Source organism: Neurospora tetraspora, assembly GCF_033439725.1.
Source record: "Neurospora tetraspora strain CBS 560.94 chromosome Unknown B0H65scaffold_8, whole genome shotgun sequence".
NCBI classification, from domain to species: domain Eukaryota; kingdom Fungi; phylum Ascomycota; class Sordariomycetes; order Sordariales; family Sordariaceae; genus Neurospora; species Neurospora tetraspora.
This window is the reverse complement of record NW_026944390.1, coordinates 2,615,024-2,632,764: the sequence shown is the minus strand read 5'-3', so window position 1 is coordinate 2,632,764 and position 17,741 is coordinate 2,615,024. Positions and strand designations below refer to the sequence as shown.

The 17,741-nt window shown below is 50.4% G+C and overlaps 3 protein-coding genes across 3 annotated transcripts; 2 read left to right on the top strand and 1 right to left on the bottom strand.

Annotated features, from left to right (window-relative positions):
- Nucleotides 1–8,516: 8,516 nt before the first annotated feature.
- On the top strand, nt 8,517–9,383 carry B0H65DRAFT_512324 (uncharacterized protein; the record flags this gene model as incomplete). The annotated part of the gene is made up of 2 exons (XM_062828563.1): nt 8,517–8,930; nt 9,237–9,383. 2 exons carry the CDS (start codon nt 8,517–8,519, stop codon nt 9,381–9,383), a joined length of 561 nt encoding a protein of 186 aa, XP_062677963.1.
- A 1,087-nt stretch (nt 9,384–10,470) lies between these two features.
- Nucleotides 10,471–12,788, bottom strand: B0H65DRAFT_533440 (uncharacterized protein; the record flags this gene model as incomplete). The annotated part of the gene is made up of 2 exons (XM_062828980.1): nt 10,471–10,797; nt 10,862–12,788. One exon carries the CDS (start codon nt 12,786–12,788, stop codon nt 10,875–10,877), a length of 1,914 nt encoding a protein of 637 aa, XP_062677962.1. The 3' UTR covers nt 10,471–10,797; nt 10,862–10,874.
- Nucleotides 12,789–14,644: 1,856 nt separating this feature from the next.
- On the top strand, nt 14,645–17,441 carry B0H65DRAFT_502606 (uncharacterized protein; the record flags this gene model as incomplete). The annotated part of the gene is made up of 1 exon (XM_062827857.1): nt 14,645–17,441. One exon carries the CDS (start codon nt 14,645–14,647, stop codon nt 17,081–17,083), a length of 2,439 nt encoding a protein of 812 aa, XP_062677961.1. The 3' UTR covers nt 17,084–17,441.
- Between the last annotated feature and the right edge of the window lie 300 nt (nt 17,442–17,741).

Sequence of the window (17,741 nt, the reverse complement as noted above, 5' to 3'; positions counted from 1 at the left end):
AACACGAGTGACGGTGGTGTCACAGGGTTAGTCGTATGCTTGTGCAGGCTACAGCCGCTTCTGAGACTGCTGCAGCCTGATTGGCCAAATCCTCCCAGCCCCACGCGGCTGGGACCCTACTTAAGGCCAGTCCTCTGCGCACAGCTGCGACTGTTCCCTTTCTTCTTGGTGCAATTACGCATATCTACATCTACACTCTACCCTTCGCCCGTGATAGGTGATGTGTTTTGGGCGTTTTGTTGGGGGAAAGTTATTGCCAGCAACTGATAAGGCCGATAAGATCGATAAGAAGGACGATAACGATATAGGACTTATCTCGATAAGATAAGTGATAAGATAAGCGCGCACCGAAGTGGAATCCACGACTGAAAACGCCAAAGATCGCAAAAAAGAACATACAGCACCTGGGATTCGCTGGTCGTCACGGTCCCAACTACTAGTCAGGCGATATAGAAAGCTATTAGAAAGAGCACAATTGTTACAGGAGCTTTGATGGCTCAGCTACACCTCTGCCGGGGAATGAAATGTTAGGATAAGTACGTCAATCCTACAAAAAGTAGGGAAACAGAGGCTAGCGGCTGGGCACTTTTCTGTAAGTGCCACGCTGTGGCCAAAGTCAAAAACTAACCTTCCATAGAAGCGTTTGCAGAAGTGTTTCTATCCTATTACGCACGCTAAAGTCCACCGAATATATGTGACGAACGGCAGTCTGATCTGCCTAAGTGGGATAGCTAAAGGTAAACACTATCAGAAGACGTTCGGTGAAGCCAAAAGGTTCACAACACGTATGGTAGCGTTATACTAGTCTCGGTGATAATGATCAATTGACTACTGCAGAACTATCTGACAATCTGAGTTCTTCCAGTCGTCCCTTTATACTCTGGCCGTCTTGTCCGATTCCCTGTTATTGTGTACTGGCTCACGATGTCTTCCTGCTCACTGTGAGCACTCTCCTTCAGTGAGCGCCCTTCCGGCCAATCCCCGTCTATGGTTACACTCGACCATCTTTTGCGACGCTGTCGCTTAAGTTCGTAACACACAGCTAGTACATTGAAGGTTTTGTTGTTGTTGTTGTTGTTGTTGTTGTTGTTGTTATTTTTAACGTCTACTTCCGCCTCCCGTAGGGCATGAGACGTGCCACAGCGGTGAATCTAGTGTACAAAGATAAGAGCAGTGCCCTGACACGCCCTGTGGCGCCCAGTGTCTCTATTCCATCCACCAAACCAATAATCCGAGGGCAAAACGAGGCCTATAGCCAGTGTGTCTCACGTGCTGCCCATAGCGTAAACGCGGCCCAGCACCTCCATTAACCGCCCCGTGGACTAGTACATTGAAGGTTGGAGTGGACGTTTGTACCCGTTGTGCCTATCTAGCACCGTCGCACACCTGGGTGAAGCTGCATCTTTCAACTTCAGCGCATCGACAGCCGATACAAAATCCAGGCCGACGATTAGAAATACACAACCATTATTCCCTTTGCCCTTACTGCAACATCCCTCAGCTACGCTCGCAGGACAATGGATTGGGGGCCGTCCTTCTCGTAATTAAAACGTCTCCGCTAACACTACAAAGCGTAAGAACCCAAGATATTTAGGCAGGCGAGTCCGACTAGAACCTAAGAACCTAGGCCTGTAGCCGACTCCACCGCGTAATAGATCACAAGTGTTCATGCATCCGAAAAGGCTTTGGAATAATGCGTACAGTAGTAGCGAAAATGACGACGCTACTATAGGTGTATTGGCTCTCCCAAGGACTACTAAGGAAGTGATTACTTATCTAATCGAGGGCAATTGTGACAAACGGTAGTCTGATCTGCCTAAATGGGATAGCTGAAGGTTGATACTATCAGAAGACGTTCGGTGAAGACAAAAGGTTCACAACAAGTAGGGTAGCGTTATACTTGTCTCAGTGATGATGATCTGTTGACTACTGCAGAACTATCTAGTGTCGAGGATTCTCGGGGTTCTTATACGTGCCTTGTCCGTTCATGTAGACTGGCTTACTGGCGATGGCTCACGGTCGTGAGCTACTGGCTCACCGTGAGCCCTCCTTGTCTGATCCTAGTGTCGGACCTTGTAATGGTTGTACTGCCCAGCCTTCCACCGTGAGCCGCCAGCTCGCCGGTGGCTTGGTTGGCTCGTGTTATTCGCTTAAAGTTCGTTAACAACAATAGAGGCCTCAGTACCATAGTACCAACCTTGGCCATGACTAGGCAGTCACGGGCTAATCCTATAGTATCTGATCCACACAGGCACCCGCGAAAGAAGGATGAAGGGATGGAATAGTGTTGCCTCCTCGTAATAGAACGTTATCTCAATATCAGTAGAAGATGCTAGAATTTGTAAGATTCTTATAAATTCGCTTATCCTCCTATACCCTCCTGGTAGCACGCTAGAAAAATGAAATAGAGGGAAAGTAGTTGGGAGAGACTTAGAATACATTATATGTCTCGCAAGAAACCAATAGACCAAACCCGTCCCGATACGCTGCCAATGGATATCATCCGTTCCTGGAAGTCAGAATCGAACGGTCGGTAGTTCGGTGGCAGCCAGAGTACGTTCTGGCCATTGCAAGTAATCCAAGACTCATCCTGTCCCAAGCTATAGCCATAGCTCTCTGGATTATCTAGTACAACTTGGCTTTCGGTAGTTTCTGTACCTATATTAATACGTCCAACGTTGGTACGTAGGTAGCGATTAGTATGGCCAAATGATATATCGGTCATCATAGTACTAGTAATAATCGTTTGGAGGCAGCTCCCCGACACTGGATCCCAGATCTTGATCGTCTTATCCGCCGAACCAGACGCAAGCCGTTGGCCATCATGCGAGAATGCCAGTGAGCGAACGGAGTAGCTATGGCCTTTTAGGGTCTCGAGGCAGCTCCCCAACACTGGATCCCAGATCTTGATAGTGTGATCCAGCGCACCGGATACGAGCCGCTAGCCATCGGACGAAAATGCTAATGAGAGAACCCAATCGCTATGGCCTTCAAAGGTTTGGAGACAGCTCCCCGACGCCGCATCCCAGATCTTGATAGTGTGATCCCGTGCACCGGATGCGAGCCGCTGGCCATCGGGCGAAAATGCTACTGAGAAAACCCAACTCCTATGGCCTTTTAAGGTTTGGATGCAGCTCCCCGACGCCGCATCCCAGATCTTGATAGTATGATCCCACGCACCGGATGCGAGCCGCTGGCCATCGGGCGAAAATGCTACTGAGCGAACTGAACCACTATGGCCTTTTAAGGTTTGGATGTAGCTCCCCGACGCCGCATCCCAGATCTTGATAGTGTGATCCCGCGCACAGGATGCGAGCCGCTGGCCATCGGACGAAAATGCCACTGAGAGAACCCCATCGCTATGGCCTTCCAAGGTTTGGAGACAGCTCCCCGACGCCGCATCCCAGATCTTGATAGTGTGATCCTCCGCACCGGATGCGAGTCGTTGGCCATCGGGCGAAAATGCTACTGAGCGAACCGAACGGCTATGGCCTTCTAGGGCCTCGAGGCAGCTCCCCGACGCTGGATCCCAGATCTTGATCGTTTGGTCCGCCGAACCGGACGCAAGCCGCTGGCCATCAGGCAAGAATGCCACTGAGTCAACGTCTCCGCTATGGCCTTCTAGGGTCTGGAGGCAGCTCCCCGACGCTGGATCCCAGATCTTGATCGTTTGGTCCCACGAACCGGACGCAAGCCGCTGGCCATCAGGCGAGAATGCCACTGAGTCAACGTCCCGGCTATGGCCTTTTAGAGTCTGGAGGCAGCTCCCCGACACCGGATCCCAGATCTTGATAGTGTGATCCTCCAAACCGGATGCGAGCCGCTGGCCATTAGGCGAAAATGCCACTGACCAAACCGAACCGCTATGGCCTTTTAGGGTCTCGAGGCAGCTCCCCAACGCCGGATCCCAGATCTTGATCATTTGGTCCGCTGAACCGGACGCAAGCCGCTGGCCATCAGGCGAGAAGGCCACTGAGTAAACGGAGCCGCTATGGCCTTCTAGGGTTTGGAGGCATGCATTCCAACCCAATTCTACAGCCGGCTTAGTTCGAATCCATTCAGGTTCTTCTGCCCTGAAATTCCTCTTTATCAAGCTACCCCTTGGAGCAAATACAAGCGCTGATATGTATGCTTGAAGTGGAGCTTGCTCTATTATTGACTTATAAGATAGAGCAAACCGGTAAGCATCCCAAACAAGCTTTGATAACTGCGACTGATTATTACCACCCTATATCTTTCGTTAGACCAAGTTCCTAGTGCGGAGTTAGACTTATACTTACTAGCAAGCCCTCGAGCTTTCTAATAGCAATAACGCCCGCAGGCATAACTTGGAGTAGACTTAGAGCTTCCAGCCAGTAAAGGCACTTCGTCTTAAGGAATGCATAGACAACCCCGTCATCCCGTAAAAGACCATCCCGTTTTGTGTTCGTGCCGGAAACCGAGTCACACAAGTGATCAACCCAATAGAGGCACGAGTACCGCACCGTTGCTAGCGGGTCCGGATCCGGTACTTGGACCTTGTCGCTCGGAAATCCTGGTGCGCTTAAGCCGTATATATCGCGTCGCAGTATTGTAGACATGGCTTCAAGTGACTTCGAGAAGATAGTACAGTGCACATCTTCTTTCCCTTCAGGAAAGATCCACTTGAACGCCTCCTGAGAAGCTTGGTTGCCAGCTTTATCAGAGGCATTGCCAAGTAAAAAGTCCTTGGCTGATTGATGGACAAAATAAATAGTTCGTTCTCGTAGCGTTAGAAATGAACTGCAACGTCCTATGATCGCTTCTAGGGATTTAGGATTATTGCGAATAATATCGGGTAGCTTGACGAGAGTGGCTAATTCATGAAGACTGATTGGTCGGTAAATAATGGCGATAATGGCAAGAATGTCTTTGAAAAGATTGGAATCCCGGGATAGGCTTATATCTTGTTTCATCCGCGCGTATAGAGCATCCAGCCCGGGTGGAAACGTGCGTAGGATCTCTTCGATATGCCATTCCTCGACCTCTAGGTCTGTAAGCGCTTGGTAGACCAACGCCACCCAAAGGAACGTATCTTGCGCGTTGGAGCACAGGTAATCCTGAACGGTCTTTTTTGTCCTTGGATCATACTTCTTCAGCCCTGCTAGGTCATCCACCTTGTACAGGATAAATGCATTGACAGCCGCTGCGACGGATTCCGCATTTAGCTCCAGGGAGACCTTCACTTTATCTGCGGCTTTCTCCAACCGTTCCTCAATTTGCGGCCAATTACGGCTTGAGACAATCCACTTGACTCGAGATCCAGATGATGATTGCTGAGCAATTAAGTCGAGAAGCTGTGGCAGGTCTGTTGTAACGCACTCGTCAAGCGCGTCAATGACTAGGTAGGTCGTTCGGAGGCTTGGGTCTCGTAAGATGTTGATGAAGATTCTCGACAGGGCGTCCCACGTATTTGCATCTTTGAAGAGATTCTCGCCTGCACGGTCATACTCACTCCGCACGTGTGAGAGGATAGATGGCTGCTGGTCGATAAGTAGATAGATTAGGCCGCGCAGTACGGCGGTTGCATTGGTGATGCGAGAGTCGGTAGCTTGGCAGAAGAAGTAGGCCATATTATAGTGACGCGCGTTGGCAGTATTGCCTTGATCCAACTCATTGATGATGCCGCACAGCAACATAGTCTTCCCTTTGCCGGGGTCGCCCTTGATCCAGAGCAGTCGGTGCTGTGGGTCGTCACGCCATTGTTGAAAGTCAGCGTTATTGAGGACCCAACGATACAAGTCTTGCAAAAGGCCGCCTTTGGTCCGTTCGATGCGGACTTTATCATCGCGAGGATCGGTAATGCGCAAGTGCTTCAGGCATTGCTGGTCCTTCTCTGACATTTGTTGTATTTCTTGGTGCATTGTATAGCTAACGAGCTGCTCGAGACGAGACGTAACTTGTATCACAGGGCAAGGCGAAAGGTAGGGGGTAGGTTGGATATGCGTAGTTGTACGAGGAGAGAAAGGGAGGGAGGAGTGTGTACGGTCTGGTGATAGAGGGTAGGGCTGAGCCATGCCCAGAGCCAAACCCACACTAGACCCACTGTCAGGGATTCACGTGATGCCATTGGCCAGTGGTCCAATGGCAGCACAAGGCTCGACCGCCCATGGCGGGAGCCGTGCATGTGCCAGGCACAGTCACAGGTAATCCTGTGACATCTGCGACTGAGCTGAGGTACTAGGAACCAATTATGAATGGTCTTCTGACCGAGTGCAATCTTGGTGTTACCCGTGTAAAAGATCTAGCCGCAGTGTCAGGACGGTCAACTTTTCTCGTAATTCGCCCAGTTATATTCATCTTTTTAGCGCCGGCTCCCCACCCACCGTAATGCCTCCGTCCGAACAATATGGATATGGGCGCTGGTGGTTCAGTTTTTTGACCCTACTACGTGATTAAAAGACCCGTTTCATGTCCTTCCCACTCCCATAGATAAGCCCCCGATATGTCTGCATGTCTATGGGAGTGGGAAGGACATGAAACGGGTCTTTTAATCACGTGGTAGGGTCAAAAAACTGAACATCCACCTCCCATTCCATATCGTTCTGACGGAGGCATTACGGTGAGTGGGGAGGCGGCGCTAAAAAGATGAATATAATTGGGCGGATTACGAGAAAAGTTGACCGTCCTGACACTGCGGCTAGATCTTTTACACGGGTAACACCAAGATTGCACTCGGTCAGAAGACCATTCCTGATTGGTTCCTAGTAAGATGAGAGCGTGGCAAGAGAATCTCTCGCTCTTGTCTTGTTGGATCACGGTTTAGTAATCCACTTATGACAAACTGATTACGATGGACCTCCTTCATCTACCTGCCTTAACCTACCTTCTTCATCTGCCTGCATTAGCCCACCTCTTCCCTTCTATCCTGGCATGTCATAACCATGGTGGTTAGCTTGCAACACACTGCCGGCGCAGCCGCCAACACCTTTGTAGACGAGTCGATTGGCTGAGAGAGCTGCATGCCAGGGCTGCGAAACAAGGTGACGGCGGCGTTGAGAGCGACAAGGCAACCACAGCTCTAGGATCAGAAGCCGGCAGCTAGGGTGGGATGGCTTTAAGCCTGGGTGGGGGCCCGTGTCAGCACCCCCGCCCCCCTGGCATACTTGCATGGGGCTTGGCTCGAAGCGAGGCTGGAAGCCTTGATATCACAACAAACGCTACCCGAAGTGATCCCTCTGGTTGCCTTTTTGGCATGTCCTCCATTGCAGCATCAAAGCTGCATTTGATCCTTGAAAGACGAAAAGTTGATGTGGCACGCTGACATCAGGCTTGATGTAAAGGATGTCGCCAATCCAACAAGAGAGAAGAGAATGTGTTGCGCCTTTCTGAGGCACTGAAATAAGCTTTTGATAGCCGCCATTGTCTGGCTTTGGCGAGCATTGGCAGTGAAAATGAGGAGAAGGAGTAGTCGGGACCAACGCTGAATGACTTTGCGAGGCTGTCAGTCTCTCTTGTCCTGGCGCTTGAATTCACTGCACGCAATAACCAGACGATGCTCCAATAGGCTGCGGTACCTGGTTGGGATTGAATCCAGTTCATTGATTCGATCCCGCAGTTTGTACATACAGGCCAGCTGACGAGGTGCCATGATAATAGATGAGGGAGGAAGAGGGGGGAAGAAGGAGGAAGAGGGAGGAAGAAGGAGGAAGAAGTTTGAGGCCAATCAGTCCTCCAAATCGAGAGCCTTCCCCGAGATGGTTACGGGTGATTGTCAAGGATGGTAAGTCGCCGGAGAAGGTGTCTTCCGAATGAAAAAGAAAGGAGAGAAAAACCCAGATCATCTAGACAAGGCAGCAGGATGCTTGTCGTCAGATCCATATCCCAAATTGTGTTGACGCCAATGCAACTTGTTCTTCATGTCTCTCCCGACAGCGCAACCATCCAATATCTGCGAGCGTCTGCATGACAACTACCGCAGATGATAGCAGTAGCACGGTATGGATAACCGAAAGGGCTTTTTAGATGCCAATCCACCATGGTCGAAGACGTCGTACTTCATCCAACATGGAGTGATAGGTGAAGAGAGTTTCTTCATGGATTGTGTTTCAAGATAAAAGTTCAGGACATCCCCCGATTTTTGGTTGCCTTATTCTCGCATTCACATCCTATCCTTGTATCATTAGACTTGGACATGTCAGTTGTCAACTCTTCAAGACCCTCATAGGAACGGACATCACACCACTCCACGCACACTCCTTCTCCTCTTCCGACTTTTGGACCCGAACTCAATCCGGATCACGTACGTATAGTCGAGAGATTCTGTTGGGCCGCCTGTTGGGCCGCCGCCTGGCACTTGGCCCACTTTCACTTCCAGACCACACCAGTATTTTTTCCTTCTTTCTTTCTCTTCCCGTAGCGCTTTCCTTCTGAATCATCCACAATATCATCACTTCTTTCTTTTGATTCAGCGTATCGCTTCCCACAGATTCTTTGACATTTTGGAAACGAAGCCATATACACGACATCCAAGAGACCTGAATTCAGCACCAGCCTCAATGGTTCATACTAACCCCGTTTACCTGTCTCATCCGCAATCCGAAAAGGACTTTCTGGCTCAATACTACGCCAGGCTCTCCTTAGCGGACACGGATGCGGACAAAAAATCTCCCATTCCTGCAACTGCCCCTTCCACTGTCACGGTTACACCTGAAGCGCCAGCCCAGCAATCCCAGATTGTCACAGAGACCACGGGCACGGGAACCACAGGCCTCACCATCACTACGGTCACGGGCATCGCGGGCACATCCACGCGCACCATAACCGGACCGGACGGAACCCTCCTCGTCCCACCTCCCATCCCCGCCCACCCCTGCTGTGAACTCTCCCCGCAAATGGCCAAAGCGATGGAAGATTATGCGATCGAGCATTGTTGCGACTACATGAAGGCCAAGAATCTGCTCAGAGACAAGGCAAGTGATACGGTAATATTCATATTACCGTTATCACATGTATGATTAGATCAATTGACTGATTAGATAGTCTGGGCATGGCCATTGCCGTGCCCATCCTTGTCAGAGGCAAGATTCCCATAAAGGGATTCCCGCGCGGGGCGGCCTTCGGCCACGCCCTTCTCGCTCTGACATCTTCATCTTTGCTTTTAATACTAATGTTTAACTTCAACACCGTTGGTATTATAGAGCAACCCAGGTTACCCTATCAGTAAGCAAATGAGCAGCAAAAAGTTAGATGAGGAACTGGAAACTTACTATCACTAGATCGTGGCAAAGGTCCTCGAGAACACTCAGGAGAAGCTCATGGAATTGTTGCAAAATAAACTTGATCAGATGAGCAGCAAGGAGGAGGATGATGATCTCGACCTTGGTTCCGACATGGAGGAAGGTGACTGGACCTTGGAGGTTTAAGATCAGAGGAGGATTGGAAACCATAACGCCGCATAACGAACGATGTTCGGGAAAAGCTGAAAAGCTGATCTGGTTATATTCACTTAATACTGTAGGGTTCGAGACGGAAGACATGTACCTCACTTTTCCTTGATTTTTGCTCTTTTACTTTCCCTGCCCTTAGGGGAGGGGGGGCGCCCTGTTATCAGAGCGCAATACCCGCGGTACGGGTATATTGGCACCATCCTAGGTCGCGACCGTATAAGCTCCTCTTCCGGTAGCTGAACCTTGGACGTTAACGAAAGCATTTCTTTGGCAGTATGAACAGCTGCTTATGTCTTACTGTCGGTGCGATCGCTGCTTGGCGTCGGTTCCATGCGCCCACAGATCCCAAAGGAAATGGAAAGTAAGGCATTAATGCATTGTCCGCTCAAGGACACTGGTTATCCTCACAAGCGGTACCACCCAAAACGAGGCCATGCTAAAAGGCTTCAATTTAATCGGCGACCTCCAAATATATTGGCGAATCTGCGAAGAGACCTATCTCCAATCCGAACATCGACAACATTACGAACGCCTCGTCGAACCCTTGGCCAAGGTCTATTCGTACATCATCGAATATCAAGCCCAGTGGCAGGCAGCGCCCCAAAGCAAAATATAATATCTGTGTTAGGAACACACTAGCACATACGGCCATAGATGGTTGAAACTTGGGATCCCGTCCGCTCCCCCATAGATAAGCCACCAAAATATGCGGCGGGTTCATTGGCAGTAAGAGGCTGGCCGATTCCTTGGGTTGCATTCACGAGTTTAATGAGTTATTGGTATTATGTTGATATTTCCATGACAACCTTTCTTTCTTTCTTTCTTTCCTTTTTTTTTTTTTTTTTTTTTTTTTTTTTTTTTTTTTGATTTTGTGCACGAGGGATGGGGTAGCTGGAGGAGATTGTTTAGGTAGTTTGGTTCGATTCTTGAGATGCCCCCTTTTTGAACATCGATTTTGTTATCATTTTCCTAGGATCTAATCGTTCTCGCCTCTCGGTTATTCAACAAGCGACATTTCATAAATAGACTATGAGCCCCGAGATGATACGCGAAAATGGAGCTAAGTCTCTCCACCGCATAGCGATTCACAACCCTGCCTTCTATGTCCCTAGTCCTCCCGAGACTGATTTAGAGCCACCTGGGCCTGCTGGGCTCCCTTCACTGTGCTTCCCATTCACTGGGCTTGTTTGCTCGCCCTACTGATCCAGCCCACACACTGTTTTCCTTCTTAGTCCGTTTCCCGGTGGGGCTTTCTCTTCTTCTCTTCTTCATAGGTTCTTACGAATAGATCACTTCGTTCCTTGCCTCGTTCGCCTGTCTCGGCCTGTCTCGTCTCACAGGGCCTCACTGAAAAATCCGTGGATTCCCCTTCCATGCAACCAAACACAGCCTGAATACGGGCAATTAGCTGGTTGTCGCTTGGTATGGGAAATCGACTGGAGACTAACACTTACTAAACCTTGGATATCAGAATCCCAAGTCAGTCAATCCAAGAACACCCCTAGAGCCAAGGTTCACCAAGCTCCGTGCCGGGGGGAGGGTAAAGGTCTCCCATTGTTCTGTTGCCAGCTCATCCGTCAATTCCTGCTCATTCACCGGATATTCATCGTCACTGGACACTGCATCCCCATCCACGAGCCCGTCCCTACGATCGTCATCCCTTTCAGGGGCCCCAAGTGCATTAATATTGAAAGCATTTCCTGCCCCTAATGATGCAGAAGATGCGCCCGGGCTCATATTAAATGCATTGAATGCTTCCGCAGGTATCAGAGACGCGGCAGATGTTTTTGATCTTCGCTTCGCCTTCGCGGGTGTTTTCTCAGCTGTTTGCGGCAACTTAATTCCCTGCTTCCATTTGAAGAAGTTGTCAGGATCCCATTGCTGCTTCACGAGCCGCAGGTTCTTGGTATTATTGCCGTAGTACGTCCTCTCCGCGGTGCCTGACGACAGAACTGCGTCGGGGAAGTTGATGAAGGCAGCGCGCGACATGATGGAAAACGGCCTCAACTTGTCTTTGAAGGCTTTTAAAAAGGCCCTCATTTCCCCTTCCATCCACTTTTCTTTCCAATCTAGCATGATATATGTCTGGTAGACACCATCGCGCCAGCGGAAGGCGGAGGCTGAACGATCCTTTCTGCTCGCCTTCCCGCCAGAGTGTATCCAAGTGACTTGCAAAAGACCTGATTCACCCGCGAACCGGCTCTTGAACACGGCCATCTCTTCCCGGATGATTGACGTAATCTTCTTGATCCTCTCGAGATCGTTCTTGAATACGAACGAGGAGTAAAGCTTGAAGGTTGGGTCGGTTGGGAAAGCCTTGATGGTTTCTTCTGACCACTGGGAGACAAGTGTTTCATGAAGGAAACGGGTTGACTTTTCTGACATGGTTCGCCGCGTAAGTTGTTCTGCTAACTCTCCACCTCCGTTCTCCGCCTTGTCAGCACCAAGTTTGTCGACAATGAGCTTTTCAAAATCCTTCTTGATGCCGTCGTAATAGACAAGGAAGCGAACAGCCAGTTCGCTGCTTGTCTCCTTGAGATCGCAGATCCAGGACGTGTCAATGGTAACTTGATCTGGCCATCTGGTCGCATAGAAATCGTTCATCGTGTCCATAAACTTATCCATAAGTTTGTCTTTGGTCTTGTTCATGCGTTCTTTATCGGATTTGGGAAACCAAGTGTACCTCCCAGCTACCACAGACCCATCCTTGTTGCTCAGCTTTTGGAGATACATCTTGAACTCGACCACGACACCGAAATTGCCGCCCCCAGCACCGCAGAGGGCCCAGAACAGTTTCCCCTTTGGTGAGTCGGGATTGTCGGTGTCTTTGGCAGTAACCTTATTGCCGTCAGCGGTGACAATGGTGATTTCCTTCAGTGTGTCACAGCCCATCCCGAAGCTCCTCGTGAACGGACCGAGACCGCCACCCAAGAGGAAACCACCCACACCCACAGTGGGACACCGTCCGCCATTGATAATGAAGCCATTCATGCGATTGTTGACAAGTTGCTTGTAGGCATGACCCCACAGGGCACCGCCCTGTAACGTAACGGTATTGGACTGTACGTCAATCTTGACGCGATTCATATTCAGCAAGTCCAACGAGATTCCTTTGTCAGTGGTCGAAAACCCTGCATAAGAATGGCCGCCGCACTTGATTGTGATGGGGACGTTCCTGGCCTTGGCCTCCTTTACAATAGTCTGAACATGGCCGACATTCTTGGGCTGGACAACGCAGGCCGGTCTCGTGAAGCGGTAGAGGAGATTTGCATTCGCAACGGAGCGCTCATACTCGGTCTCGCCGGGCAGGAATACGGGAATATTATCCGCTTTGAGCATGTCAATGACAAATCTCTCTGCCATTCTCTCGATTTCTGCCATCTTTTTGGAGTCTCAGTTGCGTTGGCAACCTTGTTTTGATCATGTCAGCGATGGAAACAGAAGGGGCCAGTCAAGGCAGTCAAGGGCCGATAACCTACAAACAAAAATCCAGTGAAGTCTCACTCGTTTGACGCTTGCAGTTTGAGTGTCAGATTTCGCGATGCGCCAGTGTTTTGCAGGTGTCGTGTCCGTGAACAGTGGCCAACATCCAACGTATTTGCCATTGAAAGGTTAGATATTTACTCACCAACACCTAGAGGTGCCTTGTAGACATTGGCTGGCAAGCCAGGCCTGGTATGATCAGGCCGCCATGCTTCCCTCGGCCTGGTCAGGTTGTCAATATAAGGCAGGCTATGAAGTTCTCCAGGTCGCAATCACACTCTCAGAACGTTTTCGGGAAATTGTCCGGTGCTCCCAGCCAGTTGAAAACGTGTTGTTCGGCCACATGGCGAATGATTGCCCCCTCAGGCGGCTCTGGAAGTGTGCCAAGTCGATGTAGAGGAGGCCGAGGAGACGACACGCAACCGCACCCCCGCTTGGGCAGAAACATATGTTGTGTTACCTCTTTTGATCCACCCCTTGGTGGCATTACGGAGGCTTTATTTGCATTTCACGATGTGGTAGGCGTCCTGAGCTGCAGGCCACCCGTGGGGAGCATGCCCCCACGGGGGAGTTGCGGGACGAAACGCCCAAGATTGGTCCAGCATAGCACTTTGCTGCGAGACTCGCGGGTTGTCGTTGGACCCTTTTGTGCGTTGAATTCACCAAGTCAGTCCCCACTTATTTGCGAGAGGGAGTAGGAAAGCATCTGCCAACCTTTTGTCCAAACATTGCACTTTCAATTCCAAACCCGCTTCAAAGTGTGAGAAAGTAAAAATCACGCTCCTAGGAGAATATAGTAAGGAGAATTGAAATATGAAATTAGTTTTGAATATCTCCCATGCGCGAAGAGATGTCTGGGATGAGATTTTGGAGAATAAACCCTTTAGCTCTTTCGGGTCTGTACACCCTTTTGAAAGATTTCTACTGACTTGGTGAATTCAACGCACAGCTGCATGCAGCTGTTCGAGATGAGGGCATGCCTGAGGCGATCCAACGTGAATATGTATGTAGATCCTCCGCACCCTGATTTTGGGCAGAAAGGATGTGGGAAGCCATACATGTTAATTGGCTGCTGGTATTGGTTGGTCAAGGTTGAGAGGGCGGAGATTTGGCTGATGCTGGTCGAGAAAAGAAAAGAACTTGTCAATCGTAAGGCACAAGCGGGCCATTGGGAGCAAGTGATGCTGCCCAATTCAAACAACTCACTCACTTTACCTACACAACCACAGCAACCCCCCTTTTCATTTTCACTCCACGCTAAACCAAATTGACTTTGGCGTACGTCTGCGCTCTCTCAGCCTGCCTTGAGAACCTCAACCGGCAACATCTGGCTGGTCAGAACTCCTCCATCCTCTGCCTGACACGAATATAGGCATCAATCGACTGCTCGGCATGCCTGGAGCCGCAATCAACCGAGCTTGGTATCATTGCCCGCTTGCCACGTTAACGACACACGTGGGGTACCTTACAAATCCATCGCATGCACACTGACAGAGCCTTGTAGTCCAGAAGACTGACGATGCCGTCCAACAAAGACTTTGCGAGTTGTGTTTTGAGGGCAGAAAACTTTGGGACACATCTCTTGTCAAGTACAAGAAGGGAGCGGAGCCTCCGCATTCTTTCCCTTCTCATATGTGTCTACATTCAGCCAGCTCTTAGGTAGTCTGGAGCTATAATCCAGAAACTGGTTACCTGCCCCCCTAGCCTGCATCTACAACTTCAACTCCCATACGCAACTGCCGCCGGGTTCCATCATGGCCACAAAGAGTTCCCGCCCGCCACCCACCACCATATACCGCACTCGCACCACACGTGCCGAGATCAAGTCGGCCGCGGACCTGATGCTGCACAATGCGGTTGCTCAAGCAGCCGCCCCCTCGCCAGCACCCGCCTTGGCCCCTGGGACGACCTTCTCAACCGCCTCCACCGTAATTAGCAGTCCTAATGATCTCCCAGATCCTTTCAAACCCTTCTCCCGATCTGACGCCAGCACCCTCCTGCAAGAGTTAAATATCGATGAGCGTAAAGCGAGTGCCGCGGCGCCCCGACGATCCACAGCAGGAATGTTCCAGGCCGTCGTCTCCACCGACTTGCTCTTCCTCATTGATACAACCAGGTCCATGGGTTCCTACATTGAAGCCGCCAAGCAGCAAGTCAGGAGTATTGTCGACGAGATTGGCAAGACCTTTTTCAATGAGGCCGAGATCCGCATGGCCGTGGTATCATACAAGGACCACGAGTTCAATCCAAATATTCAGTTTCTCGACTTCACCACATCCGTTGATCAAGTGCACTCCTTTCTTGCAGGCCTGAGCATTGCGCCAAGGTATGGGGACCGTCCCGAAGATGTTCTCGGTGGAATTCAACAAGCGGTCAACGCTTCGTGGAAGAACCCAACCAGATGCATCATTCATATCGGGGACGCACCCTCGCATGGCCGCAACTTGCACGACATGGGTGACAGGGCAGATCGCTTTCCCACCCCCGGCACCGAGCCACACCGCCTCACGTACGGGCCGCTGCTTAGCCAAATGATATCGAAGCGTATCAACTACGTCTTCCTTCGAATCAATAATACCACGGATCGCATGGTATTCACATTTTCCAATGAGTATGCCGCGACTTTGGCCGACACCACGCTACTCAAGACCAACAAGTACTACAGCACGTTGAGCACCAACATCAAGCGCAATCCCTCGGGTGCCTTGCTGTTCCGGGAGGTTGAATTAGGCATCACTCTCAGCGCGCTGCACCGTCTCGTTGTCAATGCGGTCACGGCTTCAGCTACTCGCACAGCTACTCGTACGGCTTCCCGCATACGCAAGCCAGGGAACGACAGTTCACCAGGTTCGAAACTTCCAGGCGTCGGCGAAGAGGAGGAGGACGATGAGGACGATCAAGAGGATGCCAACGACCCGTCTGCTTTGCCAACCGAGATTGTCTCCCCACAGTGGGAAGAGTCAGATTGGTTCGAAGAGACGCTCAGGATGCAAGGCTTCTCACTGAATGTGAAACACGGTGCCAACACGCTCAATGAGATGATGGAACGAGACAGCAACGATGGGCTTAGCGTGCTGTTGCTTACTGTCCACAAGCGGAGGCTGCCGTTTGCCAAAGGCATCCTTCGTATGGCCTCATATGCCCGCACAGTGTCATCTACCAATCCCTACGTGGCCAAGTCGTTTATCAAGAAAGCACCACAGATTGCTTACCTGGTTGAAGACATGCGGTGTCAAGCGCTGTGCAAAGCATTTGCTCTGGAGTTCAACGCTCTGCTGGCGGACAGTCCCAGACACTCAATCGACTTTATCGTGACGGCGTGCTTCAAGGGCAAGTCGGAGCTCAAGTCGGGCGACGAACTCATATCCATCGAGCCTTACATTGGCCTTGACTATGTCAAGTACAACACCAATGCCGGTTGGGTCAATGATTCTAAGGATCTGTCCAACGAAGCAGCGCAAGCTTTCTCTCACTTTACTTTTGAGCGTTCACGGGGAGCATTCCTGGTCAGTGACCTGCAAGGCGTTAACGGGCTGCTGACAGACCCTGCTATCCATACACGTGATGAGGACCGCTTCCCGTTATCCAAAGCGAATCTCGGTGATGACGGCTTCAAGTTTTTCTTTGCCACACATGAGTGCAACGATATCTGTCGAAAGTTGGGCCTCAAGAGCAACCGCTTGATGATAGTGTCCGGTAACTACGACTTTAGGAGCGACTGGCCCAGCTTACCCGATACGCTATGCTGCTCTAACAAGCTCTGTGGCAAGATTTTGCGCCGCGCAGACACTAGAGTGTCAGATAAGTACCCAGAATACCAGTGGTGTGAGATGTGCTTTCCACAGTTGGAATCTACCACGGAGATGGAGGTTTGTAGGGCGGATGCCCCATACCACAAGTTTGAGTTGTCCAGATTTTTCCATGAGTCGCAAGGGCAGAAGGTCCCGCGTATGTGCCCTGAACACGACAACGAGCAGAACATGTTCGGCATGTTCATGGCTATGCCCGCTACGCCGGAATTGCTAGGAGGCTGGGCCGGAGCCGGAGCCGGAACCGGGGGCGACTTTTCAATGTTCAGCAGCATGGCAGCGCCCGCAAAGCCCGCCGCGTCCAAATTCACGCAGGCAGATGCGAGTCTTGTTGCGCTTTGGGGCAAGCTGAAATCTGCAACTGTGAATCTGGGGGATGATTAGATCGTGTACCCTAAGCAGATACAAACATGATGATATGAATTTTACGCCTTGACTGATGGCATCGCAACTACCTCTTAGCCTTATGCACCGTGACACTCATGCATTTATTTTGGCGCAAACCAAGTAGCTTTCCTGAAGGTAAGAAGATCCAACGAAGAGCCTGCGTGTGCTTGGGCGTGATATTAAAGCGATTAAAGTTCCTGATCAAGGAAAGAAATAAAACACCCCCGTATATGACAACCATCTGGGACCATCCCAATCATAACTCAAAACCAACAGAGGTGTTGTGGTTTGTGAGTGGTTCCCTCACCAATTTGCCTCGTAAAAACCACAAATGTTACCGGAATTGCTGTAGCACATGTCTAGGAGGACATGTCGTCAGAAGACAGAACCCCCACCCACTGAAGAGAGCATCGAACAACAAACCAACACCGATGAGTCGCTCCTACAAACGATCATGTGTCATGTCAAAGAGCCGTCGACATGATGACGATTGACTAGCAAACAGGTTCGGACGAGTAACTTCAAGAAGAAGCCAGGCGTTACCATTTGCTTCCTTAAAACTATAAATACACGCTTTGCTCTCTTTTCCACTTCTACTTGAAGAAACCTAGACTCCCCCATATGACACCACCAGCAAGATACCACACATTAATTA